The 27,943-nt window shown below is 47.0% G+C and overlaps 1 protein-coding gene across 1 annotated transcript; it reads left to right on the forward strand.

Annotated features, from left to right (window-relative positions):
* Positions 1-631: 631 nt before the first annotated feature.
* TMEM86A (transmembrane protein 86A) lies at positions 632-26,917 on the forward strand. Its single transcript, XM_008504810.2, has 3 exons — positions 632-729; positions 15,877-16,141; positions 20,160-26,917. Exons 1-3 carry the CDS (start codon positions 709-711, stop codon positions 20,585-20,587), a joined length of 714 nt encoding a protein of 237 aa, XP_008503032.1. The 5' UTR covers positions 632-708; the 3' UTR covers positions 20,588-26,917.
* Positions 26,918-27,943: the final 1,026 nt, after the last annotated feature.

Consider the following 27,943-nt stretch of genomic DNA (forward strand, 5'->3'; position numbering starts at 1 on the left):
CTGAGGCAGGAGGAACCCGAGGGAAGAGAGAGGGATAAGGGACGCAACACCTCTCGCCCCGTGCATGGTACCGCCGGCACCAGCAGCTCTGGGCGGCACCGGGGCGAAGGACTCGGGGCCTGCTCAGCCCCGCACGGCCCCGAGGCGCTGCTGGTGCGGTTACCGTGGGCTGGCAGCCCCGGGCAGCCCCCCGGGACAGTTTTGCTAAACGGGAATACGTTTTCCCCGGCACAGGGCGAGCGGCCCCAGAGCCGAGCCCTGCCCAGCGCGGACAGGGAGGGCACGGTCCCGGGGCAGGCCCTGCCGGGCTCCTCCGCCTCCGCCGGGCTCGGCAATCGGGCTGCGCTCGGGGCTGGCAACGAGTGGCCCGGCCCCGCTGCTGCCAGCCCTGGGCAGGGAACGTGGCGTAAGACCCGACCGGTGCCCAATGCCAGGCAAGCGCCAGGCGGACACGGGCAGCGGAACGGCGCGGGGGGGGCTTCGGGTGATCCGCGCCCCGGGACCGCGCTGCCCGCCCCGGGGGTGGTACCGGTACCGGTACCGGAGCCACCCCCTCCGGTACCGGAGCCACCCCCTTCATCTCCCCTCAGCGCATTCGCTGCCGGGGCCCCCTCTCCTGTGACGTCAGCGCTGTGTAAAAAGGCGCCCGACAGGCAGCGGGCGGGCGGCAGCGCGGGCAGCGGGAGGAGGAGGCGGCCCGCAGCCGACATGGTGTCCCCGGTCACCGTGGTGAGTGCGGGCCCAGCGGCGGGCGGGAGGGATAGCAGGGCCCGCGCACCCTTCTCCCCGTGGCTGCCCGGGAGGGCCCTCCCCTTACCGGGCGGTATCCTCGTATCCCCCCGCTCACCGGGCTGTGGGCGGCAGCCCCCCTTGTCTGCCTGATGCTCACCCCGGGCCCTCGTCTCCCGGCAGCTGTTGCTCCAGCGGTGCGGCGTCCGGGCACCTCCTGGCTGTCTCTGCGCCTCTTCCTCCTCTGGTCCCTGAGGTGTTTTTAAGGACCTGTCACACCTCTGCTCGGCACAGAGCGGTGTCCGCTCCAGCTGCGCTGCAGCAGCGTCCTGCGGCCCCCTCGGCCACGGCTTTGCTGTCCAGGGGTTGGCCTGGGCTGAGCCTGGGGCTGTGCGGATCTTTCCACCGCCTGGGCCACCTTCCCCCGAGACCCGGTCGCCTCTGACAAGCCTGTCCGGTACTTCCACCGTGTAACGACATTGAGATGGCACGGTGTCACCTGCCTGTCTCACCGGGCTGTCACCAATACCCGTCAGTCAGGGAGCGCCCTGTCCATGCGGGGCGTGTTGCTGGCTGATGGAGCGGTGCTGGTACCGAAACAGCCGTGGCTCATGGCAGCAATAGCAGGTCCTGGCCCCGCAGGTGAAGAGGGGATTTGTTGTTTCAGTGCTGAAAAAAGATAAAATGCTTTGAGCCAGAAGAGCAGAGAAGCTGTGCTGTCAGACACGCTGCTTTGCATGTTCCTCTTTCTAGCAAGCGAGGGATTTGTCTGAATACAGCAGCAGACCAATGCCTGCTGTGGGAGCACTTAACTCTTGCTGGGAAAGTTGGATGGTGCTCTGCTGCAGCACTGAACATCTACCGCTGGTGTCCTCCTTCCCTGTGGATCCGTGATCATCCTGTTTTGAAAGATTTTGGTTAGTGGCCAGTCCGTTGTGTTCTCTCCCCTCCTTTCCCCCTTCTTGACTCACACAAAGCCAGGGTTCAAAACTTTTAAATTGCTTTGCCAGTTCTGTACAGCAGCTTGTATTGTCTCAGATGAATTTTCCCCCACTTATGACATTGTACCTGGTAAGTTCATCAGCAGCCTGGGGGTGACTTTTATCTTTAGAGACAGAGGGAAGTAGCATGTAGATTATACCATTGTAGTGCCAAAGTTTTTTTTTTTTTTTGTATGCTTTTAAAGAATGACTGAGGAGGCTTTTATTTTTGTGCTTCTGTGCTATAAGCTAAGTTCATCCTTAAATAATGCTTTTGGTTACAGTGAACTGTATATGTGTACAATGGAAGTGAAGTCTTATTCTGGGGCAATATTGGAATGGCTCAAAAATGGGCAGAATTTGTTTCATAATTCACAGGAGACAGTACTGGGCTGTTAGGGCTGGTGAATCAGGGTGGTCTTGCAGAGTATATTTCAGCTGAGCTTTGAGAGGAGGCAAATGACTAGAGGATGGGCATGTGTTGGGGAGGGTGTTGTTCAGACTGGAAGGCTTTACCTACAACAGAAATTGCACTTAAGGAAAGGAACTTGGGAAGGAAAAAAAAAATCGACTTTTATCACTTTCCTTTTTGGCATGTAATAATGTAAATTTCTGCTCTGGCTTCATCCCTGACATACCAGCTCAGCTTCACCAAAAGCAGCTAATATAGAGGTGCAGCTGCAGAGAACTGGGGGGACAGATGAGATCAGGAGCTGTGACCAGATCTGCAGCTTTTACTGTGGCTGTAGAGGTGGGAGGGGAGGGTGTCTGATCCTCTGAGGAGCTCATAAAAAAAAGAGGTGCAAGCCTTCAGTCTGTTAAGGATCAGTTCTTTGCACTGCAGTCCATGAAGGGAAGGCTGAATTGGTGCTGTGCAGAAGCCTGTGCTGCCCAGGAGCATGGTGTGGCCCTGCCACAGCTGCCAGCTGGAGCTGCACAGGAGGTGACAATTGGGGTGGCTGTACAGCTGGTGGCTCCCAGTCACTTGCTGAAGGGAACAGCTGTGGGCAACTGGTCTGAACACAGAGAGGTGCTACCGTGGGGCCCAGGCCTTATCTTGGTACTGCATTGCCTTTTGCTACACAGATAGAGCAGGTGTTTGGAGCTGGCATGGCTGTGGCTGCTATGACACATGATGGGGACACTCTGTTGGGGCAGCACCTGAGGCACAATCAAATTAGGCTGAGGAACTGATTTGTCCACAGAGTGTGTCCTCTCCTGGTATGCTGCATCATTGGCCTCAGTGAGGAGGACACTAGGAGAGCACAGTTGGGAGTGACATGGCATTGCTTCCCAATTTCCCAAGTCATGGCCTCTGTACACAACTGCAGCAGGTGGCCCTGGCTTCTTACACACAACCTGGTCCCCTGCATCTCACCCCTCTCCTTCTTTAGGACTCTTGTACCATGAGTCAGATACCCTGAGCTCTCTGGTACAACTGATCACTGGGAGAAACCATACAAGAAGGCATGGAAAGATGGAGGGAAAGCTGGGGAGACATCACAGCTCAAGCTGCTTATTGGCGTGGTTGCCAGGTGTGCATCATGGCCCAGAGTTTTGGCATGTCCAGCCCAGGCACAGGGAGAAACCACTGCACTGTGCAGACCTGGCTGAGTTGTTGTCTCTGGTGCTGCAAAATTTGGATGTGTTGAGGGGGCAGCATTCCCACAGATAAACAAGTCTTGGGCCAAAATATCTCTTAACATATTGTGCCAGCTGGGACAGAGCTCTGGGATGCTGCTGGTGCCAGAGTCATCTTTGGCTTGCATGGTGCTGGGCTGTGACAGAGAAGGATGCATTTGTCTGCCATTCCTCTTCCAGTTGGTGAGCAGTGCTCACTCTGGGTGGAAGTCACCTTGGAGGGAAACGTCTTACTCTGCTGGGCAAGCAAGAGAATCCTGCTTTGAAATTATTATTCTTGATCCTGCTCTGATTAAGAGCTGTTTTTTTCTGCATAAAGCCATGTGGGCTGAGAGCCTGCAGTTGGAGAGCAGTATTAATAAATGGAACATATGCTTTGAGGATATTTGAGGTTTAATTCCCTTCTTTTTCAATCATCACTGGTCCCATCTTAATCAAAATCCTTTCTGAGACCTCATTAGCGATTTCTTTTGTCCTGTTTTTTTTTGTTTTGGTTTTTTTTTCTTTTCCTTTTCTTTCTTTTTTTTTCCCAACTCTTGGTTAAGCAGTTTTTAATGTGAGCTTGGGGGAGATAGCTCTTGCCCAAAGGCCCTTTCTGCCCAGTAGGCACCATGATTAGAGGGGCCACAAGTGTGCAGGAGATGAGCCTGGGGACAGACAGTCATTCTGGCATTTATGCAAAGCTGCTTGTTCAAAGGGACCTTGTTTTCTCCCTAAAGTTAGGGCTAAACTTAGCATAAGGCTTCAGACCCCCTTGAGGAAAACAGGGCATGGGAAAGATGAAGACATTAATTGGTTGAGAATGGGTCCCTTCTGGGGAGCAGTTAGAGATGATGATACTGGTGTCTTTTTAGCAAGGTGAGCAATGGGCTCTCCTTACAACATCCCCTCTGGCTTACCACAGTCCTGTGTGTGGGAGGGGGGTGGAACTCCTTGTTTGGGATAGACTTCTGCTCAGAAGCCATATTTTAACAATCCTTATCCCTTCCCTTTTATCCTCTGATGTATTTTCATCTTTAAACAGAGCTAGCTGGCTTGAGGATGAAGATGTTGATTTGGCTGTGTGAAGCAAGTCAAGCCCTCAGCCCCATTTCCCCCATAGGGTGGGAAGCAGGCAGCAACACTCTGGGAACAGCTCAGCTCTTCTTGGCCTCCTGGGTACATGAGGGATGCCACTAGGGGGAAAGGAGTATGAAGGTCACTTAGAAAAAGTGAGCAAAAAATCTGGAAGGTATGATCTGGAAGGTTATTTATTCAGCAGTGTCAAGTACTGAATGGACAGAGCTGGAGAAGTGGGTAGGTAGCATCTGAGTTCCAGAAGTGGGGCTAATCCCCAGTGATCCAGATGAATATAGAAACTGTATGGGAATCACATTGTTTAGAAACTCTGTGCTCTTGGAAATTGTAGCAGTAGTAGGGTCTAAGCATAGTTTTAAAGATTTCTTAGTAGAAAGCTCCATAATCCTCAAACTGCTGTTGAAAACCAGAAAGCCAGATGACAATTTGAACTACTTCAACCCTTGCTTCTTAAAGAGACAACATATTATTTCTGCATTGATGAATATAGTGTCAGCAGCTAAGTCACAAGTAACTCTTTCAGTAGACTGGTTAATTTTATTTGTTTTCTTTGTTTATATGCAACAGTGTTGCTTTCATTGTGATTTTCCTGGTTACTTAAATGCACCATAAGTTGGCATTGTATTAGGCAGGAGGCTGTAAACATAAACAGGGAAGTATGGAACTTGCATAAAAAACCAGCCCATGTGAGTTACAGAAAAGAATTCGAAACATCTGAACTGAGTAAGAGTAGAGTAAAGCAGGAATCATCTCCTGGGCAGAATCTTAGTGACACTTGTGTCAGTCACACCTTTTGGGAGAAGCCTAAGATCTTTTGTGCTACTAAGCAAAAAGCTGTGCTGGTTTATGCCAGCTGGAGCCCAGGCATAGTGTTATACACCACGATTTATTTTTTCAGACTGAATTTGTGCAATCTTGTTGTGCCGTTGCCATTCCTTGCTGTAGCTGTTGCTTTGAGAGGGTGGCTTTAGATATGGGTGACTGAAATAGGAGGTGAGGAAGTGTGGGTTCTTTCAGGCTCTTCCCAGCCCCAGTGTGGCTGCAGTAAGCTGTCAGTGCTAATCACTGCTGCGGGCAGTGCAGTGGATTAAAGACTTCATTAACACAAGTATATCACTGAAATCACAGGCATGTGTTTTTCAAAGTGTGCTTTGTGCATTAAGAGAATGGGTCTGGTTCAGAAGCCTGTGTTTACAAATAATTCCTCTGAATGGACAGGGATGTATGTATTCTGCTGTCCTCTTTTTCTTTTCAAGTATCCACACTGAAAATACACTGAGTGCAACAGAAGAGCCAAAGTTATCTTTCTCTGTGGGTAACTGCACAACACAGAGGAAGTAATAACTCCAATGAAATTAGACTCCTAGAAAAAGATGGCATCTGGAACCTGTCTTCTGCTAGCATGTGGAAACTCTTGAACAGTGAAAATATTATTAGTTCCATAACTCCCTTCCCTCCTGGAGTGGCTGTTATATTAGCACTTAATTCTTCTACTGCCCTTCAGGTCACTCAAAGCCCAATGGATTTCTCATCACATTAGAGATGCAGGTTTTGCTTCCTTCAGCATGCCCAAAAATGAAGATGATGGTTATTGCTTCTTCCAGGCTGCTTGTGCCCTTCCTATATCCATTTCTTATACTGCCATAATATAAACAGGATTTAAGCTAATGACATGTTTCTGTATGACAAGTGTGTCAGTCCAGAGCATCCCTCAGTGTAATGCTGAATGGGAACAAGTATCCAGGTGATATGGAACAGAAAACTGTTCAGAAGATTACACACCACCAGAGCTGAAAGGAGGTAGGTGAGCTGGGTAAGAGCTTTCCTGAAAGATTTCAAGTGTGCTGGGGTGGGAAGGGTTGCAGACACCTGCAGAGAGCCTGGGGGTTCACATTGCACACTCTGACCCAGAATAGCACAAGGCACAGTTTGTCTCTGAGTGAGTGCAACTTGTGTCTCTTCTTGTGTTATTTTAATGTTTCAGGCTGAGTTTTGTTTTGCAAATCTGTTTGTTGGTGAGGATGGTGGCTGGTTTGATTCACCTAGCTGCAAGTTATGGAAATGCCTTGTTTCTACCAGCAGGCTACACTTTCTCCTCAAAACTAATTCCTGTAGATTACTGCAAAGCAGGTACTTTCCAAGTCAAGGGAGGTAAGACAAACCCTGTAACTGAACTGACCTGGGGACTTTTGTCAAGATTGAATGGTGAGGTGATATGGCACCTATTGACATCAGGTATTAAATTTCCAATTATGCATCAAAATGAGAGCATTTCTGCTAGCTGCAAGTAGCCACTGATTGAATTGTTTCTTGGGATTGAGGGTAAGCTTAATATTAAGCCACCTGCACATTTTTCAGCACATGTTAGACATGTTGGGCAGATCCTCAGCCTTACATGAGTTGTTTTGTCTCCCATGCCTTCAGTAGAACTGGGCTTGTGACAGCTGAGACCATATTTTGGTTGCCATATTCCTTTTTGCTTGTGTCTTTTGGGTTTGTTATGGCATAACCTGGAGCCAGCCAGGGTGCTTGTAAAGCAGTGATAACTTGTCCTCCATTGCAAGAAAAACTGAGCAGGTTGCGTGGCATTTCCCTGCAACCCTGATGCAAAAGGAGCATTCTGACAGGATTATCACTTAATTGATATTTGTGAAGTTTCCACTTGGCTCATGTCCCATGCACCTGTGGACTTGCACCTTCAATCTACAGGGTGTAACACTGCTAAGCTACTGCACTCTCATTTATGTGTATGACCCACAGTTGTATATGCAACCTGCTTACAGGTTGTTTTGCAAGGGAACCCTTATCACTGTGAATCCTGGAGGTGCATGGGCTGGTGTTTGCACAGCTTAGTGTTTGCTACTGCCCATTTCACATCTGCTGAGATTGGCTGGGAAAGTCTAATTTATCTTCATGCAGTTTGTGTCTGATACTGACTTGCCCAGGTCACAAAATCTTGTCACGAGAATAGATATTGGAAAAAAAAAATCTGTTACTCCACATTTGTACTTTGACCTTATATCCTTCTGTCTCAAAAAGATATTGGTCCCATGATAACATGAGGAGGGTTGCTGCTTTTTTATAAGGTACCAGAGTGGCACCTCTCTAAATACACTCCTTTATTGCTGCAGATTGCTATTTTCCTTTTTAATACTCTTCAACATCAGTGTTTCACAAGGTTTCTGCCTACAGGACATGACACAGAGGTAGAGCTTTTCAATCAGCTTTCCATTAGGCATAAGACAAGCTGAACTGTCCCTGCTGGGTTTTCCAGCACAGCCCTACTTGCTTTTGCCAGATTTTGCTGACCTTATTGCAGCTCCTTGTGAGGATTCATACCATGAAAATCCCTTGTGTGGAGCTGCCAGCTGTCCCAGCCAGGGGCAGCCTTCCCATTGCTTTCACAAAACCATCACTGTGCCAGGTGTGCCTCTATCTCTTGTGTGAACCAGAAAGATGAGCTGCAGAAGTGCCCTTTGGGTGCTGCAGGTGCTTTCACCCTTGGCACATCTTTAGGAAGGGCTGGTAGGGCTGGAATAGCCTGTCATGTGCCACCTGCCTTCTTTGCTACTGCTCTTTAGCTGTTCTGCAAAGGGCTATGAAAGCACTAATGCCTGCAACACTCTTCATGTAGACCTGCATTATTCACTGTAGGCTGTAGGTGAAGTGAAGGCTTCTCAGCTGAAGAAGTTGTTTGGGTGGAAGGGTCTCCCTTTCCTCCCAAAAGCAGCAGAGCAGCCTGTGGCAGGGTAGAGCTTTGCTACGTGCCCATTTCCCCTGAGCACCCATTCTCCTGTCCATCCTCTCTGCAGTGGCTGTGCCATGGGGTGGCTGGGGCCCTCCAGCAAATCCATGTTGCAGTGGGTGGTGGGGTGCTGATAAGGCTGGGTATTGAAGAGTGAAGGTAAAAGGGGGATTTCAGCACTGGGGAGAAAACATTGTGTGCAGACCCCTCACTCCTGTTCCCTAGGGACTCTCCTGTCCTTGGTGCCCTTGGGACATTTTATTTTGGGTCTGCAACCCCACCTGACCTTGGTCACTGAGGAAGTGTGTGTGCCCTTTGAGTGGCAGCACTGCAGCTCTGATGAGCAAAGTGAAAAGCCATCCATTGTGGTACAGGTTTTTAAATATCTGCAAGGGGTTCTTTTTTGAGTGTTGCAGCAAAGGAAACGTTCAGAGGGTTTTGTTTTCTTCTCCACAGAAAGGAAGATCTGGAATCCCAGGAGGGAAAAGCTCTGGATGAGATGCTGGCAGTCAGATGCTATTTTCTGCTTTCATGTCTGAGAGCCAGTGAGCTGCCAGTGAAAGCATTTGTCTGTAACAGCTCCTTCAGCCCTGCAGACATTTGAATTCTTGACTGGTTTAACATTGTTGGTCATTTCCAGTGGTACATTGCCAACTGCACTCAGAAGGCCATATCCAAAACTGCTGACAGCTATAGGACTGCTGCATATGTGGAGTCAATTATTACCACTGCAGTTAAAAAACTGTTTTTAAAATAGCCCTGTTTGTGGTCCCATGCCAGTCTGATGGACAGGACAGGTGATGCTTGGTAATGGAAAAAAGCAAACCCAACCCAAACAAAACAAGCCCTAGCAAAATGAGATACATTCAAGCAGAGTCTTCAGGGTGAAAACCCTGGCTGAAATGTTTGTCTTTACTTTGATTTTTCTGAGTTAACGTCTGCTAAAGAAAGGCTTTGCCATCTTGAAGGCTTCCCTGCAGTCCTGTGAAGCCAAGGACAGGTACCCCAGTGGCTTTCTAAGGTATTTCACTGTGCCTGATACCAGGGCTCCCTTCTGATAACAACAGATCCTGCAGAGCAGAGGCAGGTTCTGGACATGCTGTTGCACAGCTTGTTGACCACAGTTAGCTGAGCTCACCCAAGTTCCTCTATTTGGTACAGAACATACCTTTATGGATGCTATAGCTTCTTTAATGGCTGGAGGGAACACTGTGGTCCAGTATCTCAAAGGAGTTTTGGGCAATGCTGTCAAGCAGGAGTGGGCTTCTGATGCAACGTGTGGCACAGGCAGTGCCCTGATGTGGGGATTATTTCCTTGGCTCCTGAACTGCTCCAGGCTGATATGGGACCATTCCCTCACACTTCTAAGGCCTCCTGTAGAAGATTATCAGGAAGCTGTTGAAGGCAACACTCCAGTTTCCTATTTGTGTTTTTCCCCCACACTATTTTATGTCCTAGGTGTTTGCAGATACACTTTTAAGCTTGTGGGAATAGCAGCTGAGAGCTGCAATGTCCAAGAGCTCCCAGGTCACATTGGCTGCTGAGCCAACCTGGCCTCATCAGCAGCTCTGTAAGCATGATCAGTGTGACTCTCAACACCCAGTGTTTTTTAATTTCTTCATTAAACAGCTGAATAAAAGACAGGACTGCTGTTGTATTCATATTGCAGCTTGTTCCAACATGGGCTTTACCATTTCTCTGTGAGTGGCAGTTTGTCTCCTCCTGCCTTAACTTGGGAAGGGGCAGAGGGAAGGCTGCCCAGCACCTTGTCTGTTGCTGCTCATCTCCTTTACTGACTGCTGCACAAGGATTCATGGTTATAGCTATCTTGCTGTCCTCTGTAGGAGTCCACAAAGCTTCTCTCCACTTGAGAGGATCATCTATCGTCTGTCACCTTGAATTTCCTGCAGCATGTGCAGCCTGTTCAGGTGCTGTCTGCTTGGATGCCTTGCCCATAGCACCTACAACACAAACATAAACTCTTTAATTAATTGCACAAATAGATTGCACCAACACAGTATCTGAAGCAGGCTGATTGGCTGGTTCAGTAACTCTACACAACCTTCCCTAGCAAGTACTTTTTCTCAGAATTTTATGCAGGAACAACTTGGGGCATTATATATGAGCTATTGCATTGCAGGTGAAAGGTTTTGCACTCACCTGAGCGTGCTGGTTATTATGAGTATTTCAGTAACCCTGTGGAGTGCAACACGTTGGTTAGCTGACCCCTTTACATCTCATCCACCTCTTCCTCTATACACCTGTCTGTAGCAGACACCCACAACAGTTTCACCCCCATTTACATTTCCCTTAATTCCTACCCACAAGCTTTTCAACCTTTCTCTTGTGCATAAACAGCACCACCACTGCCTCTCCTTGCTGGTCTGCCTTTCCTAAACAGTGCAGAGCCATCCATGACCACATTCCACTCACAGGAACTGTCCCTCCATGTTTTGGTGACTGATTATCCCAGCCATGCAACCTAACACAGATCTCCAGCTCCTCCAGATTATTCCCCATACTCCATGCACTGGTATATAAGCATTTCAGAGAGGGAGTCAAGCAATTAATTTTCACTTTTTGTATCTGACCATTCCCAGCCACTTCCATGGTTACTTACCTATTAGTGAGCCCTGAGTTTTTCTTGTCACATTTATCACCATTTCCCAGCTCAAGTGGGACAGCAGACTGAAGGCCTTCCTCAGGCTCATCTCTAGTGAGCCTGGTTTTATCCCCTTTCCCCCACTCCATAAGGGCTGCTAACTCCTGTGATAAGATCCTTGTACCCCATCTCAGGCTCAGTGATGTATGTACCCATCCATGGCCAAAGAACCTGAAGCCCTGCTGATGACAGCAGTCCCTGAGCCAGGAATTAGCCTCTTGGCTCTTCCTGTTCCATCGCTGTCATTAGAGGGAGGGAGGAGAACACAACTTGTACACCTGATCCCTTAACTAATTGCCCCAGAGCCCTTAAATCTCTCCTGATTGCTTTTGTTGTTCTTGATGCCACTTCATGGCTACCTACCTGGAAGACCAAAAGTGGGTAGTGATCTGAAGGCCTCTCCAGGGTGGGAAGTTTACTCATGACATCCCCTATCCTGGTCCCAGAGAGGCACCAGACTTCTCTGTGAAGTTGCTCTGGTCTGCACCCTGGGCCCTCTGCACCCCTCAGGAGAGGGCCACCCACAGCAATGACCTTTTTCTTTTCCTTTCTGGATGGGTCATTGTTAGGTGTTGGTGTAAGCCATATCCCCACAGCAGGTTAACACAGAGCTGGTGTCTGGAAGAGGCTGTGTACTCATTTTCTGAGCAGGCCAATTTAGGGCACCTGTGGAGAGAAGAACATTGTTTGATACCCCAGACATTAGGAAGAAATTCTTCACCGTGTGGGTGTGAGGCACTGGAAGGGGCTGTTCAGGGAAGTTGTGGCTGCCCCATCCCTGTAATTGTTGAATGCCAGGCTGGATGTGGCTTTGAGCAACCTGTTCTAGTGGGAGCTGTCCCTGCCCATGCAGGGGGCTGGAGCTGGAGATTCTTTAAGGTGCCTTCCAACCCAAACTGTTCTGTGATTCTATGATTTCCTGGGACCAGTGCAAGGCTTAGGTACAGTGAACTTTGTCCAACTTCAGCCTTGTCTCCTTGTGACAGCTGGGTTGTCTTCACCCCCATTGCTATGTAATTACAGGCAACTGACTGCAAATTGTTAAACAGGGTGCCAGCTAACAAATGCTGTTGAACAGCACCAAGAAGGAAATGAGCAGCATTTCCAAGTGGAGCAGAATGAGAACAGACAAAACAAGAAGGGATACTGTCAACCTTTGAATTCCTAGCAGGGAGGTGGATATCCAGTCCCTGAGCCTCCTGAGAACTCCATGTGCTAACACCAGGTTCTGTTTGAAGATCACAAAGTCACAGACTGGTTGAGGTTGGAAGGCATCATCTGGTCCAAAATCTCATAGTGAGAGCCAGGACATAACTTCCTCCTTGTCTGCTCAAGTCTTGAAGTGTTTCATTGGATTTGATTGGGTACAGATAGTTTCATAAATTTTATTTTCACTGTATTTCCACACATGCAGAGATAATGGCTTTACAGCAATTTAAACTAATTTTTAAAGACTGTAACTTAGAAATCATAGCCCTAAATTATGGTCAGTTTAGAAATGAAAAACTTGGAAATCCTGCCTTGTTACTGTATTTAAGATGTATTTTATACTGCATTTCAGTCCAGAGTAAATTAGCAGTAGAAGAAGAACTGGAAAGAAAAATGCATTAGAGTTTGTAGCAAAGTGGCAAAGCCCAGCTTAAAGCCATGAAAGACACAAATATTAGCAAAAAAGGACCTTGTCACCTGCATCACATGCTCCCAACACCATGGCACAGCCCCATCTCCTATTCCATCTGTAAGGCACACATGCAGAGGAGATGGGTGATTTGCTGTAATTTACTCATGAAGCCAAGAAATAATGTTCCCTTTCTGGAGATACAGGCAAGCCCAGTGGTGGGGGATGTGCTTGGCTTTCCTCAAGCCACAGCCTCCTCTCCTGTTGGTACATGGTTTCCCAATACCAGCCTTGACTTGTCCTCCAGCTGGCAAGTTGCCCCATCACCTCTTCCCAGGTCACGGGCACACATCCAAACAAAGGGAGATTCCCCAGCCTCACTCTCTGGTTGCCTCCATTTTTCTTGGGAGACTTCTCCCCAACATTTCCAGTGCTATCCCAGGAGGATTGTCCCTCATGGGGTACTCATTTTGATCAGAGCCAGCACAGGGACTCCACTGAGCTGCAGTATTCAGTAATGGGCAAGGGAATGTTTGGAAAGAACTCATATGAAGTGTACTTGTAGAAAAAGTGTAAAGGAACAAAGCATTAATGGTGAGAAGCCTGCAGCCCTTCTAGATAAATGAGGTTATTCATTTGCAGGGACTCCAGGACACTGTAAATTCCAGGGTTATGGATGAGTAACTGAAATAGGAATCTGACCCCTTATGCCTAGAAAATTTCTTAATTCTTATCAGGATGGAAATACTACAAACCAGTATTTTAAAGTAATGCTGCCTGGGCTGGGAAATTGACTTTCAAATAGTAAGAAACAGTAATTTTTAGGTTATGAAGCAAATAATCTTCCTGCACAAGTGTATATCTTATATTCAGGAAAGCAAGGTTCCTGGGGAAGATGACAAGTGTAATTAAAACCTGTCTCATCATGCATGCACACAGGGGAGGGCAAGCTGTGATTATAATGGTAACTGCTCCTAGCAGGTGTTTTTCTTCTAATATGAGGTATTAAATAAAACTTCCTGTTTATTAACCCAAATACTCTCCTATATGCTTCTAATAGTGCCTCTGTGATGTGTTGCAAACGAGGCAGAAACTTTTGTCTTCAGAAGCACAAAAGTACTCACCTCAGCTGAGACTGCCAGGCACCTGGAACACTGATGCTGCTGAGTGTGCCTTTGCACTTTGTAGCTCTGGAGGTTGTTAAGTTTCCTGTGCTGAAGATCTCAGGCTCCTTTTGGTTTGGTGGGGATCCTCCACAACTGATGGGGGTGAGGAGGAAACTGCCAGAAGTTCTGTCATCTGCTGCCTGCAACTGTGAGAGGATGAATGTGATCAACTACAGTTTTAATAAAAAAGAGTCAGAGGAGTTGAGAGGGAGAGCTGGAGCTGGGCACTGAGTTTGGATAGGCTGAGCCTGATGTGTCCCTTCAGAAGTGCTGGGTCTGAGAGGGGGGGGAGCTTGGCTCCACTCTTCCCCCTATGATACTTGATATTTCCCAGGCACCTCCAGTGCTGTGAGACTACGTGGGCTTTTATGACTTTTATTTCAAGTTCACTTGTTACTTGCTGCCAGAATTCTCCCAAGGAATGTAGACAAGAAGTGGTAAATGGTGATTAATTTAGACAACCTAAGTAGAGAAGTCATGACGAGCTCCCCGTGTAATACAAGAAAGCTAATGGCTTGCTGATGTCCTTTTGTGAGTGAATTGTGTAGCCTGGCTGTTTAATGGAGTGTTTAAAAATTGTGTTGGCAATAGCCTATGAATAATGTATAGAGAAATAATGAAATACCTTACTGCTAACACACTGCTGATATGCTGGGAAAATTTTCATCACATGTGAGAACAATTTTGAAAGCCTTATCTTCTTGGGATGCCCTTTATTGTTTTGCTGCTTCAGAGGTTGCATTCCCTTTTTAGATACTGCATGTGAAGTTGCCCTCCACTGCCTCTGCCTCTGTCTTACAGCTTCACCTGACTCCTTCTGCTTGTGTCTATAAAAGCTCCTGAATTTTGATAAGTTTAGGCTTTATTACTGAGCACTGTAAGCCTGGAGGTCCTTGTTGTGGAGTCTTCAGCAATTCTTACTATCAGCACCAAAGCACATTGCATCAAAGGAAGACAGGTGCTGATTTTGTCGTGGCAAAGTCCCATGGTTCAGGAGGCAGAAATAGGGCCAAGTGGTTTGGAAAATAAGACTACTGGGGTTTTTTTTTGCAGATTTTTGGAGTGTGGGCTCCTTCCTTGAGATAAGTAACTCCAAAGTGTCATCCATGGATGGTCAGGTTTTGATGGACCTCACAGCCTGAACCCAGCTCCAGTGCCTCTAAATTCCCCATGTCCTCCTCCAGTGCATGAGGAGGACATTTTATTGCCTCAGCAATTAAGTCTTGCTTGACAGAAATGAGAAGGTTGAGAGCATTCCCTTTCATTGCAGAGGAGTTCTGGAGGTTGCATTGCCTTTGCTGTCCTAAAGAAGCCCAGGACATAGCTCAGACAGTCAGATGGGGCAGTCACAGTCTTTTCCTTTGCTCCTTGCAGCTTTTGTTCTTATGTGAACACCACTAAAATGCAGAAGTATCACAGGAGGGCAAGTGAACACAATCTGTATCTTAGCACTGTCCAGAGTGGTCTCATCTAAGTGCATGTGAAGAGCAGACCCAGCTTGTGGAGCCTGTAGCTCTGCCCTTGCCTCTGCTGTGGCTCTGTCACTGGCAGCCCAGTGCTTACCTGCATGTTTGTGTCTGAATTTACACAACAGAGCCCTGAGTCAAAGCACTGTATTAGTAGTGTCATGCTAGAACAAAGCAACACCTGATGGATGTTGATATTAGTCAGCAGAGGAAGTGACTTTCCCACCTGGGAGGTTGATGTTATGGGTTTGGAAGTCATGTGGTGATGCCAACAGCAAGCTCCAGGCATGAGCCTTAGAGGGCAGGAGAGAAAAGGGCTTAGAAGAGAAGTTGTATCCTCAGGGTCATCTGCAACTGACTAAGCAGACAATCTACCAAAACGGGAGGAAGAGCTGCACTTCATTGGCTTGTTTGCTGCTAGGGAACTGCAGTATTTTCACAGCTACAGGAGAGGAGGTGTATAGAAGGCATTAGTTTAAACATGAGATAGGTGGCAAGAACCACCAAAGAAGTTTGACTGATGGCCTAAGTGTTTTCAGTAGAACATAAAAACACCACCCTAACTCTGTCCTGCCAGCACAGAGGTGTTTTCAGCAGAGAGGGTCACAAAGGTGTAAACAGAGGAACATGGCCAAGTTGTACAAGCTTTTCTCAGGGTATGCTGCTAGCTGACAGTATACATGAAAGAGCAGCTTTCATCAGGAAGGAGACAGTTCTGTTATCCAGTTTACTCCACTGATTCTGCTGCTGATTCTATTAATTCCTCTTCTTTCAAATGTTTGTTTCTTTTAGGTGAAGAGTGAAGGCCCCAAACTGGTGCCCTTCTTCAAAGCCACATGTGTCTATTTTGTCCTCTGGCTGCCAACTTCCAGCCCCTCCTGGTTCAGTGCCCTCATCAAATGTCTGCCCATCTTCTGCCTCTGGGTTTTCCTTCTGGCTCACGGAATTAACTTCTTGGTGTCACACCGGAGCGCCAGCCGCATCCTAGCAGGACTCATCTTCTCAGCAGTGGGAGATGCCTTTCTCATCTGGCAGGAGCAGGGATACTTCATTCATGGTGAGTGCAGTGTCAATCCCAAAGTGCAACATCCAGCTCTTACCCTCTTCATTTAGTAATGAGTTGTGAGGCCATGGGGTTTGTTTACTCCTGTACATCTTGCCCAGGAAGTGGGAAGCACTCATCACTTGACTAAAATCCAGTGTGGTTACAGGAGTCACACCGTGGATGAGAGATGTCTCTAGAGCTTCCCTTGAGGTCAGAGAGGAAATTGGGGCAGGTTTGGTTCTCTGGCACATGCTCACAGCATCTCAGCTGGCTGGAGCTGGGAAGGTGGTGTGGGCAGAATCCCTGGGATGTCATGGCACTTGACAGCTCCCCTGAAGCAGCAGGAAGTATCTACCTCCTATGTCTGCAGGGAGATCTGTGGGTCTTCTCCACAAGGATCAGAAATAGGACACATAGTACAAAGGTCCTCAGTGGGGAACAAGTGGCGAGAACACTCTTAAGTTTTGACAGACAAGCCCATAGCCTAGGGGAGATCTTTGAGTGGATGCTAGAAGCCAAAGCATCAGAAATCTTGCATATTCATCAGTATGAATCATGCAGTCCTGTTGTACAAGACATGTCTGTTTTGCAAGACATGTAAATGATGGGGCAGAGAGATCCACATCTCTGAGAGCAAAACAAGCTTGGTTTATTTTGCTGGTTTGCAGACTAGAACATAATGACTTGGATTAATCATTTAAAGCCACATTGAACCTGCCTGCAGCAACATTCTCCTTGGCTTGGACTGTCACAAGAAGTCAGCAGCAATTGAGTCCCTTGCTAAATCAACTGGTGGGGTTTCTGAAATTAATTTAACCAGCACAGGGATCTCACGTAACACCCCCCATTAACTGGCTGCTGTGACTGTCCCACTGGAGAATGTGGTGAGACAAGGGAACTTTTCTGACTTGTGCAGAAGTCAGCTCTAAAGTCAAAGGCTTATCTTCACCCCCTCTCATGAGGTCAGTATTTAGTTTTATTTTGAGATTCCCACAAGTTCTTTCTTCATGAGAGGGAAGTGTATGAAATGCCAGATATGAAAGGCCAAGTGCTCTCAATCTGATTTTAATCCTGCTTCCCAAGGGTTTATCCCAGTAGCACTAGAAGTTCATGTAAAAGTTTTTACTGACTTTGGTGGGGTTTAGGTTAAGTCCTGAGGATTGGCTCTATCTGGCAAAACTCAGGGCATGTTGCTGAGGAGTTTCAGTCTTCTCTTGGGATGCCATCCCCTCTGTGCTGAGTGCTGGCATTGTCACTGAAGGGCAGAGGAGGTGGCACCCCCAGGCAGCTCCTCAGTGCAGCCTGGCTGCTCATGCTTCTGTTTTGCCTCCTTGAGCTGCTCCTTGAGCTGTGGATTGGAAAACATTCAAGGCCTGATTCTCACCATGACCGTTTTTGTACTTGAACTGTGCTGAGCTTCTCCTTTCCCACATAGCTGGGATATCTCTGAGTCCCCTCTCCAATTTAGCTCTAGAGGAAGGTCAACCAGTCACAGCCATTCACTGTCTGGTTAATATGTTTTAATCTGCAAATAATTTGAGTTTTTGAGCCTCGTTTCACAACTTAGAAGTGTTGCTTTGTGGGTTTAGACATATTTTTAAAGGAGAAGAAAGGCTCTCTTGGAGCATTTTGAGAATCTCAGCCTTCTCCTGACTGTCTCCTGGCTGTCTCCTGGCTGCTCACTGGAGCTACTGTCTTCCATAGTGGAGTGTTAACATTGGTGTTTCAACAGAAGAAAGTGCACCACCCCACTTCATCCTTCACCTCTCCTGCAAAACATATTTTCTCCTATTTTAAAACTCAGTAGGCTGCTGTTATGGACAAATGACAACAACTCAACTTTTGACTTCATCTTTTGTGGGAATTTGAAATTTCAGGGGAATAAGAGGAAATATTAGATAAAAATGTACCTTCTGTTCTACAGCTGGGAAAAAGGTTGGAATTTGTACTGATTTGAATAGCTTTTGAGACAATGAGTTCATAAAAGAACATTTGTTCTTTACTTTATAGGGAAGTGAGAGCCTGGGAACCTACTCCTGGCATACTTGACTGTCTTTCATTTTTACTGTTTCAGTCCACCAATAACATGCTATTTTCTGACTAATATCTTACTGAATGTAGGAGATACTTCACAGTGTTATCATCCACCTCCTTTGATAGTAGGCACATAGAAACAATATGCATTTGGTGAAGAAGACAGGGACTAGCAAAAAGGAGAGAAAACTCAAGAGGCAGGAGGGGGACAGAAGCAGACAGAGAAGGGCTGATCTGCCTGATGTGGTTGGGAGATCCAAGCCAAAGGCTGAGAAATGCAAGAGAAATCCACCCCTCCTCCCTGTGAAGCATCACAGGTTTCCCCATTTCCTGGCTTGATCTGTGGGTGTTGAATGAGCAAACCTGGGACTTGACTTGCTTGTTTGTGACCACAAAACTCCTCCTGCCTTCCTGGATTTGTGCTCGGCTGCTGCATCCTGTCCTCCTCATCCTCTTTGCTAATAGCTGCCTGCATGAAGTACAACACACTCTTCAGTTCCCCATCCTAGAAACCTCCACATAATGCCACTGAAGGAAAAAACACTCCTCATTGCTAGGGTGAAGTAACCTTCTCCTTACCATTCCCAGGATTCTAACCTTCCCTGCTCTGTAACTCTACAAAAAGCTCTTGTCCTAAATCCTTCCTCCATTTCCTTAGTGCTGTGCCCATCGTGTAACAACTCTGTGAACATCAACTTCTTGTTGCCCTCCTTCACACTCATTTTCCTTCCCTTTCACACTATTTTCTCTAGCCTCACCTTGCAGACCTGTTCCCCACCAGCCCCCTCCCTCCTGCAGCTTCCCCTCTCATCGCACCACAACCAGTCTATCAGTGAATGTCCCATCAGTTCCTCCCCAAAGGCAGGGAAACATTTCCCCTACACTGAACTGCTTCAACACAAGAAGTTGAACCTCCTGCTGGAGAACTCATCTTCCCAGATCCTTCACTCCATTTCATGCTTTAGAGCTGCATGAAAACTCCCAGTTACTCCAATAATCCTGCCAGGATAAAGTGGGACAACCTGCAGCTGCACCCATGTGTGAGCCTGGGAACCAGAGGAGCTGGATTTGGTTTGGGGCCCATTTTCTACAGTGGGCACAACAACAACTTGTACTCAGCAGCTGTACCAACACATTGTGACATTGTTTTGTCAAATGGATTTGCTGCAAGTGAACACCAGATGGGCAGTAGCTTCAAACACCCACATCTGGCATTTCTCAGGGGTGTTGCACTTCAAAGGGAAGCTGGCATTTTATTTCCACTGAATGATTCCAGCTAAGGTTCATGTGAATCTTGCAAATAGCCATAAAATTGTTGGCAGATCACATTGGTGCAGTCCCTGAAATGTGCCAGCTGCTTCTTTCCAGCTTAGGTTTCTCCTAGCTATGGGCAGAGATGGAGAAGAATCCAGATTTAGTCCTTGAGTGCCTTTGGGCTTGTGGCTAAATACGGTCAAGCTTTGTGTCTTGGTTCGGAGGGACTGGTATATCTTTTTTTTTTACATTTTGTTCCCACACTCCCCATGATTCCAGGCTTCCTGTTCCATACATGACCTATGAGCAAACCCCTCTGGATAGCTAGAGGGGATGATCTCTGGTCTGCCTTGCCCCCCAACCTTTTGTCCAAAGCAGAGGAGGAATCACCACCTGACAAATAAGCTTTGTTCCTTCTGCAGCAGCTTAGTTCACCTGCAGCAGCTTAGTTCACCTGTCCTCTCAGCAAAAAAACTTCTATCCCAACAGATTTGTACCTCTGTGCTTGGTTTCTTCTTTTGGTGCTAAGGCTGATCTCCAACGCACAGATTTTTACATTAAAATGGTTCCAAGAGGTCAGTATGGTTCCCACTGAAAGCGTTAAGGTTTCTAACCCCGTGAGGACAGCTGGGCCTGTGCTCGTTGCAGGATATTTAAAACCCAATATAGCCACGTGTTTTATTCTGCTGCCAGCTGCCAGTCACTGATGAAAAGTCACGCTTTTGTTGATGCCTCTTTGCAGGTTTGCTGATGTTTGCCATCACACACATCCTCTACTCCTCAGCCTTTGGGATGAAGCCTTTGGACCTGAGAGCCGGTTTGCTGATGGGCCTCATTTGCAGTTCCTGCTACGCCTTCCTCTACTCCTACCTCTCGGGCCCATTCACCTACCTGGTTGCTGTCTACATCGCCTTGATTGGCTTCATGGGCTGGCGAGCAGTTGCTGGCATGCAGCTCTGCAATGACCTCTGGACATGGACCAAGCTCTCAGCCTGCATTGGTGCCATGCTCTTCATGGTGTCGGATCTGACCATCGCGCTTAACAAGTTCTGCTTCCCCGTGCCCTACTCCCGCTTCATCATCATGGCCACTTACTATGCAGCCCAAATGCTCATTGCACTGTCAGCTGTAGAGACCAGAGATGAAGAGGACTTCAGAAAGAGGAGTTAGGTGGAGTGCCAATAGTCTGTGAATGACATGGGTTATATCTCAGGTGCTGTAGCTGCATTCACCCCTGAGAAAGATTTCCGTTTCTCTAAGCACGTTGGTGATGTTGATTTTGCTTCCTTGAAGCGTTACCTTTGGGGCTTTTTTTTCAGTGGCTTTCTCTGAATATGGCTTACTTCAGTGTGGAGTCTACATCAGAATGCTTAGACTGTCCCTGCAGTAGTTAAATCATTCAACTTTTCCTCCTTGGAAGTGCTGTACTACTGCATTTCACTTGCTAGTCTTGAAACTGATGTTAAATGTGTGGGAAGAGGAGGGCTGATGGAAAGGAGGTTTGGCTTTGCACTGTGCTGGAAGATTTGCTTTCAGAGGTGGGCAGACAGGCACAGATCTCTGCTAAAGTCATAGGTAAAAATTAATTTAACTGGTGTTTGCCTCTTTTTATACATTACAAATTCAGTATGCAGACTGGAGCTATTGCCTCTGCTGAAAGGAAACCTGGAGGTAAAAACTGCATATCCAGAGGAGGGCTGAGCTTTGGAGTCAAGAGCAGCATGTGGGGCAGCCCCCAGCAGAACCAGAATGAAAGCAAACCACCAAGCAGAAGGTGCAGAGCAAGGGGTGTGCTGACATGCAGTGCTGTGTGCTTTGATCACAGCTGATCACTGCTGCAGGGCAGGTCAGTAGGTGCCTGTCAGTTTGCCATGTGGCAGAGCCAAGAGTTTTGGGGAATTCCAGATCAATCTAGGCAGTCAGGCCACTGCTTTCTCCCCTGCCATATGTGTGCAGTTATGTGGTGTCTGCAGCCACCAGTGACAGCTGAGCTGTAACTGGCACAGGAAGAGCTTTGATTTTTACAGCAGGACTTTGAGTCCTTAGTGTAGCAGACAGAAATCTAAACTTTATGCCTTTCATCCACAATATCCTAATTAACACTGCTGTTTGCAGGATATCTCTGGAATCTTCATGTGAGCTTTGTCAGTTGTTGCTGTGTTTTGCCAGCTGCTGGTAAATGATCAGCTTTGCACCACTTGTTATCTGGAAAGCCTCTTTTCAGCAGAGCTTCCTGAAAAGCACTGTCCTGCCTGAAGTGCCTGTCACTTTCTTCTTGAACTCACATGGAGGCAGCAAGAATGTAAGAGCCATGAGCCATCAGGGCTGGGAAAACCTTTTTAGTTCATCCGTATTATTTGGTTGATTTGTCCCCTATCTGCTGAAACTAGGTTACTTCTGACTTCAGACTCTCTTAAGAAGATATAGGAAGAAGATACCCTGATTTTTAATGATATGTATATTTTTTCCCCTCATATTTAGGATACCTATCAGCAAGATCTCTCTCTGTTTGAAACTATCTTGAATGTGCTTTTCCCCTCTGTCCATCCTAAGGCTGCTTCCATAGGCTGAGATGCTCTCCCAGTGGCTTGTTTTAAGACAGAAGTGCACTCAGGTGTGCAGAGGAAGCAAGCTGAGGGTTTCTGCCCCTCTTCAAACCTGCAGCCAAACAGAGACAACCCAACAGACTGCATGACACAACTCCGTGCGTGCCACAGCAGCCTCCTGCATGCACTCGTGGGCAGAGCCAACAGGAGGGACAGATCTCCAGATCAGCCTCCAGGGCTGAGAATCTCCAAGATCTCCATACCTGGCATGCTCAGACCATTCCAGGCAAAAGCCTGGCACAGAGCTCCTTGCACAGTCAGCAGAGCAGGAATTCCTCTTTGCAAGAGCATGGCAGGGTCAGGGGGCAGCTGAGGAAACCTACCAACCCCAGGAGCCTTTCTCTTGGTGTTGAGATGTGCTGCAAGGGTCTCCTGCTCAGCTGGTGGGACTGGGTGTGCAATGGGCATTGCTGCCCTGTGATGTCTGCATTAGTGCAAATGCAGCCACTATTACAGAAATGCAACTATCCTGACCCTGTGGAGGCATCTGCTGCTTTTCAGAGAGAGCTCAGAAAGGTCAGCTGCATTATTGAGAGGGAAAGCGCTACACAGCCCTGTGTAATCTCTTCCCTTTAATCCTGTTCTGTAATATTGTCAGCATTCATTCACTGGCTCACTGGGGCCTGTCTGGAGTAAACTGCTAAGGGAATTCAGAGCCAGAAAACATCTTCATTCATCAGCATTGCTTATCTCCTGGCCACAGCCTGAACCCTGCAGTGTAGCTCTCTGTGGATGTCACCTGCTGTTACTCATCTTGACTCTTTGCAGATGTCTTCCTGCAACAGACTACTAAGCTAAGAAGAAATCTGAGCATTTGGGATGAATCCATCACTATTCTCCCAGCACATGAGCAAAGTGCACATTTCAGTCTGATTGACAGCTCCTTGTCATGCATCAGCCCAGCATACTCAATCCATAGCAGTTCTTCAGAGGAGCTTTCTGCACCCTGAGCTTCCCATTCCTTTGAGAAAAATGTGAGTGATGAAGTAACCTTTAAAAGTTTGAATTTTGATTCTCTCTCTCTTGCTCTCTAGAAATTAATAGCCTTCAATTTCCTGAAGAGGCTGAGCTGCTTTTCTACATGCTTTTTCATCTTGTCTTGCTTTGTTACCCTGCTCACATCAGCCACTGGATATTTGCAGAAGATCTTCTAAATGTTGTTAGGAGGCCTGCCCTTTCCTCTCCACTGGCCATCAGAGGTGCAGGTTCTGGTGGCTGAGGTCTCTGCGTGGCTTGAGCAGCCCAAGTGGGCTGTTGTCCCCTTGCTGTCCCCTCACCTGGAGGGGGCTGGCTGGGACACATCCTGAGCCCTGCTGGCTCTGTCTCAGGGCTGCAATGGCTGCAGCCTTTCCAGGAGCACAGGGCAGAGCCCTCAACACACAAAGTCAAGAAGAGTCCTGGATGCCTCAGAGGTTCACCAGTGAGGGCTCTCAGCCTTCAAAATCTGTCTCCTGTGCTGCATTCCTCCTTTCAATTCATATTGTAGGAATGAGACCATTTTTCTAGAGGCTCTTTCCCACTGGGAAGAGACCAGCTGCTGTGGACACTGCTTTGACACAATTCTGAGTTTCATGAACCCTGAGAAACACTAAGCAGCTGCTGACAGCCTGCTAAACACCTCGGATTAAAACTGTTCCCTCAACCCCAGTGAGGGCAATCTTCACTCTGACAAGGAACAAAGAAGAAGTGGGAATGATGTGACCTGTCTGCAGCACTGCCTTTCTAGACTTTCTGGTTATCTCTTTGCATGGTAAAACCAGGAGGTTTGATCCATTCTTCTCCTGCTCAGGGGTGCAGTATTTGAGCAGCACCCAATCTTTGGCCCAGAACATGACAGAGGGAATGCAGCACCCTAGCTGGGTAGTTTGCCTGGCCCCACAGCTCTCAGCTCCTTTCCTTGCAAAGTACAGAGGCTTTCTTTGTGAACTGCTGTGTTCAGACACCTCTCTGCAATTCCCATCCGTGGTCACTTGAGATACACACAGGGTCCAACTACTCTTGTTCTCTTTCCTCTCTGTAGTTACCACCATCTTGGACATACAAAAGATGTAGCACATGTATTTCCACCTTGTATCTCTTTCCATAGACAGATCCTCCTCACACAGGACTCCTAATGAAGTCAAAGAAGCAATGCTAGTTTCACCTGGTTTTTAAATGTTAGTAATGCTTCTGGGCTGTGCCAGTCACACAGATGTCAGCAGGGTGAAGCTGGTGTAGAAATGGCAGGTTGAGAAGTACAAAGCCAGAGGATTTTAATTGCTTTACTCCTACTCTACCATGACAATTGTATGAATGCTTAATATCTGACTTCTTAGTCCTCCATAATGAGGCAACTGTAAGACTAATTGTTTTAAGAATTACTCTAACATGGCTTCTAAGTAGGTTGCTGAAGGTTTCATGCTGTAATCAGTGGAGGCAACTGATATAATTTTATACTAATATATAAATTTCCAGGACAAACTTTGTAGAATTTTGTAGGGGCTCTTCTAAGTTTTCCAGTCCTGTAGTTTGACACTAACACCTCGAAGTTTTCAGCTTGCTGTCATGGTAATTCTGGGAGCTCTTCTGAAAGCAGCAGATCAAAGCAAACAGCAACTCTGAAGCTCAGTGGCAGTGCCTCTGTCTCCTTGCTTGGTTTCTGGATCCAGCAGGGCCTCTCTTAAGCAGAGGCAGCAAAACTCCATTCTTGGGAGAGGGTGGGAAGTTGCTGACTCCGTATGAAGAAGTCCTCTTGGGTACTTCTGCCTTTCATGGATGCTTGCTCCTTTTGTGGCCTTGGGTAAGTCACTTAAATTTTCTTGGGCCAGGTCCTCATCTGGTGTAAAAAAGTGTCCAGTGTATGAGAGCCACAGCTTTGCCAAGTTACAGCAGCAGGGACCAGGCCCTCACCCCATTTCTATCTAGGGTGGGGATCTTGGCACTTACCTACCTCACAAGGATGCTGTGAGGATTAATTCTCAAACAGCACTTTCAGGATGTAAAGTGCTATTTAAGTCCCAAGTATTATCTTACCTTAGCATTAAACATGCTTTTAGGGATCTGCAGGACTTCTCTTAAAGAATGGAATGTGTGACTGCCTTTTCAATTTGCATTGGATGAAAAGCAAATGCAAAATATTTGTTCACACTCTGTAACAGGATGGGCTCAGCTGCACTTGCACTCTGAGGAGGGTTTAGCATAAAAGTCTGAACTCTAATTTCAGTTTGGCAAATGGTTTTTAGTTCTTCTAAAAGCCTCAACCAAAACCTTAGATATGAACCTTCCCTCTAGATTTTGCAGTCTGGTCTCATGTCTGACTGTTGGCTGCAGTAAATCTAACCCAGCCAAAAGCCAGGGCTGTTCCAGTCTGCTATGGCTGCTGAAAAGACTGGAACAGAAACTGAAGTTTCTCTGTTCAACATTCATTCCCCAGAAGGTCAGCTAAGTTTCATGGGGCAGCTTTCAAAGGGAGGTTTAATTTCTGTGAATATAAGTTTTACTGGCTTTAAAATTATCAGAAAGGGAAGGCCTTAATGGAGTCAAAAAGGTTGACACATCCTTCTGTAATTACTTCCTTTTCACCTGAATCAAAGAAATAGGAGGTTCTGTAGTGAAGGAAGTGCTTGTGCCACCAGTCCTAGGATCCAGAACAAAAGGTGATCTAGAAAAGGTTCTGTGAACCATCACCGTGTTCTCAACTAATGTAAAAATGCCACTGTTCATTGATTTCAAATCTGGACCATAGCTAGGAAGGACTTTGTTCTGGTAGCACTGCCTGCTGTACAAACACAAATGAAGGAGAGGAATTACACACCAAGGAATGTCAGCTGTGTACATGGGAAATGGACCATAATTTTGAAGCAGCTGCAGTAAAATATCTTACGAACTCAGAAGCAAACACAATGCAAATTTTTATGGTTTCTTTAAAACATTTGATGGGTTTTAGTTCTCTTAGTTTGGAGGAAATTTTTCTTAATGTTATTTTATTTTTGCTCTTATTGTAAAGAAAAAAAATTACAGCTCTAGATAGACTACAAATGAAAAAAGGTGGTTGGTTGGCAGGAATGCCAAATCATCTGTGGCTTGTATTGTTTCTGTGGTGACATTATGCTGCTGTAGGATGAGCTACTGGAGAGATGTGACTGCTCAGCAGCAAAGCTGAAGCCCCAGACCAGTCTCCTATAAGAGGGATGCAGGGGCTGAGCCACTGGGACTGCAGTGGGAGCACTGGGCCAATTTGGATCAGTCAAAAGCAGAGAGAGCATCAGGAAAGAAAATAAACCTTTTCCTGACAGCTAAAAAGCAGGAAACCAAAGCCAGGCTGGGCAATGGTGCTGAATCAGCACAAACACAGGGATCTGGACCTTGCTTGTGCAGGCTGGACTTAGGTCTTGCTCCTAATGCACCTGGGAAGGCTTCCTCCAAGTCTCCAGTTCTGTCAGGGTCAGGCCAGCAGAATCTGAAGTTTTATTTAATAAAACTCCAAATCTTAGAAACAAACAAACAAACCCAAGGAAGGAAAAAGCACGTGCCCTTGGGAAAGCAGTAGTTCTGCCTTGCTGAGACTGCAGATGTGGCTGGTCTGTCCTGAACACTGCTCTCCATGTCTTGTACCCATGCAAGCCCCCCAACTCCAGGCCCTCTCCCACATGTTCCAGGCAGAGTGCACTGAAAGATGGGACTGAAGCAGCTGCTCTCCCCTGGGAGTCAAACATTTTGCCACATTTGAAAGGCTCCAGCACTTCCTTTACCATGATTGTAAAGGTCACCACATGCAGTATGGCCACTCGATCTGGGATCTTCTATTAACACATTTTTATGCTGATTTTAATGTTTTAATTCTTTGTTTGGAATGTATTTTTTTCCTCATTTCTTCTGTGTGTAACAGCAATTAAAAATATTAATTTACTGAGTATTTTTCCTGTGCAGATATGATGTCTCCTTGCTCATTTTCTGTTTCTGGGACAGTTTCAGCATGCAGTATGTAGCCTGCTATACCCCTGTAGCAGGCAGTTTTGTGCCATGGTTATGCCCATCAGCTGTGTGGCTCTGCCCTGCAGCAGCTGAAGCAGATTGACACTGTCACAGCCAGCTACTTTCTTAAGGAAAATAAAAAATTGGGACTTTCTGTGATTCTATACTATTCCTGCTAGGGAAGCCCTGAAACAGAGCCATATGCACCCCACAGAGCACATCCAACACAAACCACCACTGCCACAATGGACCCACAGGCAATGGGTGCCTCTCCTGCAGGGAGAGGGCAGCTTGGTGCAAAGGATTGCTCTGGGAAGGATTTCTCTGGGAAGGAGTGCTGTCCAGAAATCCCAAACAGATAGACAAGTCTCTCTTTCCTCCCATCCCAGCAAAATTTCCAGAAGGACAAAGTAGGGTACTACAGACATTTTTCTCTGTCTGGGGATCTGATGCCAGTTTCTTCAGCTGTTTGATGCAGTGGCACAGATATTTTCTTTCATTAATCCTGAACCAGGCCATCTGTCACCAGTGGAACAGGTTCCAGGATTTATAGCATTGAAACAGAGCATGTAACTACTCCCTGCCCAATAAATGGAGGATTAATAAGAGACTCCTTCACACTCCTGCTCTGAGGTGGGGTGGCTCCTGATGGGAGAATGAATCAGTACCAGGAAAATTATTTTCAAAACAGCCAAAAGGGATTAAAAGGAGGCAAAAGCAGATGTTGCTTTCCTATTTCTTTAATTTGGTCTTTCACAATTCCTTTCAAAAACTTAGAGGCCTGCTGGGAGGAGCATCCTGTTTCCCTACACCTCCTTCCTTGCTCTGGATGGAACAAAGGTGGCAAGATATTCTCTGTGTATCTGGCTGGCCACTGCTTTGCTTTTATTCCACAATGGCTCCTGGAAGAATTCACTCTAAATTAGAAGAACCAGCTCCAATAGATACATATGTTTATTTACCTGTC

The sequence above is a fragment of the Calypte anna genome, chromosome 5 (assembly GCF_003957555.1).
Source record: "Calypte anna isolate BGI_N300 chromosome 5, bCalAnn1_v1.p, whole genome shotgun sequence".
Taxonomy (NCBI): Eukaryota; Metazoa; Chordata; class Aves; order Apodiformes; family Trochilidae; genus Calypte; species Calypte anna.